Source organism: Chinchilla lanigera, unplaced genomic scaffold (assembly GCF_000276665.1).
Source record: "Chinchilla lanigera isolate Chin_1 unplaced genomic scaffold, ChiLan1.0 scaffold00149, whole genome shotgun sequence".
NCBI classification, from domain to species: domain Eukaryota; kingdom Metazoa; phylum Chordata; class Mammalia; order Rodentia; family Chinchillidae; genus Chinchilla; species Chinchilla lanigera.
Window position 1 is genome coordinate 2,522,871 of NW_004955550.1, and position 3,047 is coordinate 2,525,917.

Consider the following 3,047-nt stretch of genomic DNA (forward strand, 5'->3'; position numbering starts at 1 on the left):
CTTCTTCACCTGTGCTCGTGCCCTTCACTCTGATCTTCCACACAGCCCACAGCAGTGTGCCCTCATGCCAAGGAATGACACAGTTTTAGACTTTTGAATCTCTGCCCTGAGAAGGACTGCATTCTGGATGTGACCATAACTGTGCATCCTGACACATTTTCTTATGATTTCACTTATGCTCAGGATCCTCCTGCATGGGGCCAGATTCGGCATCCAGTGAAGACCTCAGGTGTCTGTTTAAGACCAAAGAGGACGTCTGCTGGCTCTGGTTCACTGGGAGACCAAAGGGATCAAATTCTCCCGTATTTCTCCAAATCAAAGAAGCATGAAGAGAGGACCATGGGGTCTCATTGAAACCCTCAGTGCATCGTGTAGAAAATCTTTCTTAACCTTCTGGAACTATGAGAGCTTTGTTGGACCGTTTTCCATCTGGTATGCTTCTGGGTTTGGCAGGTGCAGAAGCAGATTCTGCAGGGCCTGATGTGGCTCTGATATTTGGTGTGAAAAAAAGAAAATAAAAGGAAGTTACAAATAAAAGAGTTTGGAACACTAGATAGCAAGGGGACCTGAAATGAAACCTAGATGTACTGCATGGTTAACCTGTGTCTTTGATCCCAAAAAGATCACCTTCCTGTTTCAGGCTGAACTAATATAATAGCCTTAGTGTGTCCTGATATCAGCATGTCTCCTAGCTCCCAGCACTCCTTTCCACCACAGCAATCAAGCCATTTCACCTCTCATTCATATGAGTACTTTCACTCATACGTTTTAAATAATAATTTCCTTAAGATATAAGTCATGTGTCATAAACTGCATCCTTATATTATAAGTGTAGAATTGCCTAGCAATCAACTATCTAATTACAGAACATCTGGCCAAAAAAACTACTTTGTATGATACTATAATCATATAGTCACAGACACATGTCATCATTCATTTGTATAAACCTACAAAACATACAACTTTAACGCTGAACTGTTATCTGCACTATGAACTGCAGATGACAATGATGAGCTCCTACCGCTGCACTGGGTATAACACCTGTACCCTGCCAGGGTTTGATGTCAATAATAGGGAGGCTATGCTTAAAGGGGGAAGGAGTAGATTGGAAATCTTTGAACCTTCTCTATTGCTCAATTTTGTTGTGAACCTAAAACTGTTCTAAAAATGATAGCTACAGGAAGAATAATTGTTAGTATATGTGGATCTTCAGAGTTAAATAATTTTTGTAGAAAAAAATGTAAAATTTTTGTGACCCTGGTCTTTGTACACATATATGATCTCTTATGGATCTATGTACTTAGAGGGGTGATATAAAAATTCTATTAATTTAAGACCACAAGGGGATTACTGGGTATGGTTCCAGGAACAACTGCCAATAGAGCTTAAATTTTACTGGTATTTTCAATGGGATCTTTATTGTTTTTGATAATGTTCTGGTTATGAATTGTGCACCTTGGCTTTTCCCAAGCCCAAGTTCCACCACAATTATTTGTGTATTTTGAAGGAGCAGGATTTTCAGAGACATAGAGGCTTAGTTACAACATGAATCCCTGTAATTGGGCACTGAGGAGAAATTTCTGAATTTGTTTTTTTTTCACATATGTGCACACACAATATGTGCACAGAAACATGTATTTTATTCCCTGCTTTTACTTAACATGGCATACACTTGATAATTTTGAATCAAGGAGCATGATGTGAAACATTTATAAACCATAAAATATTTTTGATGTAAGTTTTTTGGATTACATGACTAGCAAGATAGGAACAAGATTGAGACTAAAAGTTTTAACTTTGTTTTTGGAGCATCAAAACCAGTTGGTTACTTTGTACTATCTTGGTTCTGTCTGGAAAAAAGGAGGCATGATTACGTTTTCCCAGGGACTCACAAATGTTTATAATAAATTGTGACTCAAAAGGAATGAGTTAAAAGGATTCAGTTTTACCACAGATTATTTCCAGTCCAGTACATCGTACTAAGACACAGTTGGTGCTCAAGACAGTCTGGCGTCCCCACCTACACAGGAAGCATGCTCCGTATTTGTTAACTGCATTTCCCGTGGGGGCAGGTGCAGCATACAGCCCAGTAACTTTGACTGTTCTCCTTAGGCCTGGGTATAGAACTATGATCTGGGTTTGAGACATAGTAGAACATTTCACTGAGGGAAAGAGCTGTTGCCATGCTGGTCACTAGTCTGCTAGGGGCAGCCGCTGCCATCATCTGTCTTGGTCTTGGTAAGTGTGTCTGTGAGCACAGAACTCAGGCTTTTCTCATCTCTGAATGAGGAGGAAATTGAGCGAGATCATTACATTTGATGAGGTTCAAAAGGAAGGGATAGATAGACAATGGAACCAGAGTGCTTGGGCCTGAGCCACTTCACCCCTTGAATCCCATGGTTACAGATAAAGGATCAATCTATTTTTTTCCTTTTTCCTGCAGGAACTAGCATGGCCCAGAAGGTAGTTCAAGCTCAGACTGAAATTTCTCTGCTGGAGAAGAAGGCTGTGACCATTGACTGCGTGTATGAAACCCGTGAACCTAGTTATTCCTTATTCTGGTACAAACAACCACCGAGTGGAGAAATGATTTTTCTTATTCGTCAGGACTCTTACAGTGAACACAATGCAACAGAGGGCCGGTATTCTCTGAGCTTCCAGAAGGCAGCCAAGTCCATCAGGCTCACTATCACAGCCTCCCAGCTCGCCGACTCAGCAGTGTATTTCTGTGCTGGGAGAGAAAACACAGTGAGAGGAAGCCCTTAAGGTGTCCTACAAAAACCTCAGCAAGAGACAGGGCTCCTGAGAGAGACTTCACCACACACAGGGAGGAGCAAAGGCTGTAGCAGCATAGGTCGGCAAGGAACCCTCAGTGTAACGTGTGTAGAAATAACGCCTGTTAGAAGCATGTGTATTCTCTGTTCTCTTCAACAGAATGAGTTAGGATATGTACTACATGTTAAAATTCCTTATAAATAACAATTTAATCAAACTTATTACTCTTCTGTTGGTTTTTATTGAAGTGGAAGAATTTCAAATTATCTTAC

At 40.7% G+C, this 3,047-nt stretch overlaps 1 gene segment (V, D, J or C); it reads left to right on the plus strand.

The window, feature by feature from the left end:
- Positions 1-2,100: 2,100 nt before the first annotated feature.
- LOC102004122 lies at positions 2,101-2,766 on the plus strand. The segment is given in 2 exon segments: positions 2,101-2,238; positions 2,444-2,766. Coding segments are annotated over 2 exon segments (378 nt in total).
- The last annotated feature ends 281 nt before the right edge of the window (positions 2,767-3,047 follow it).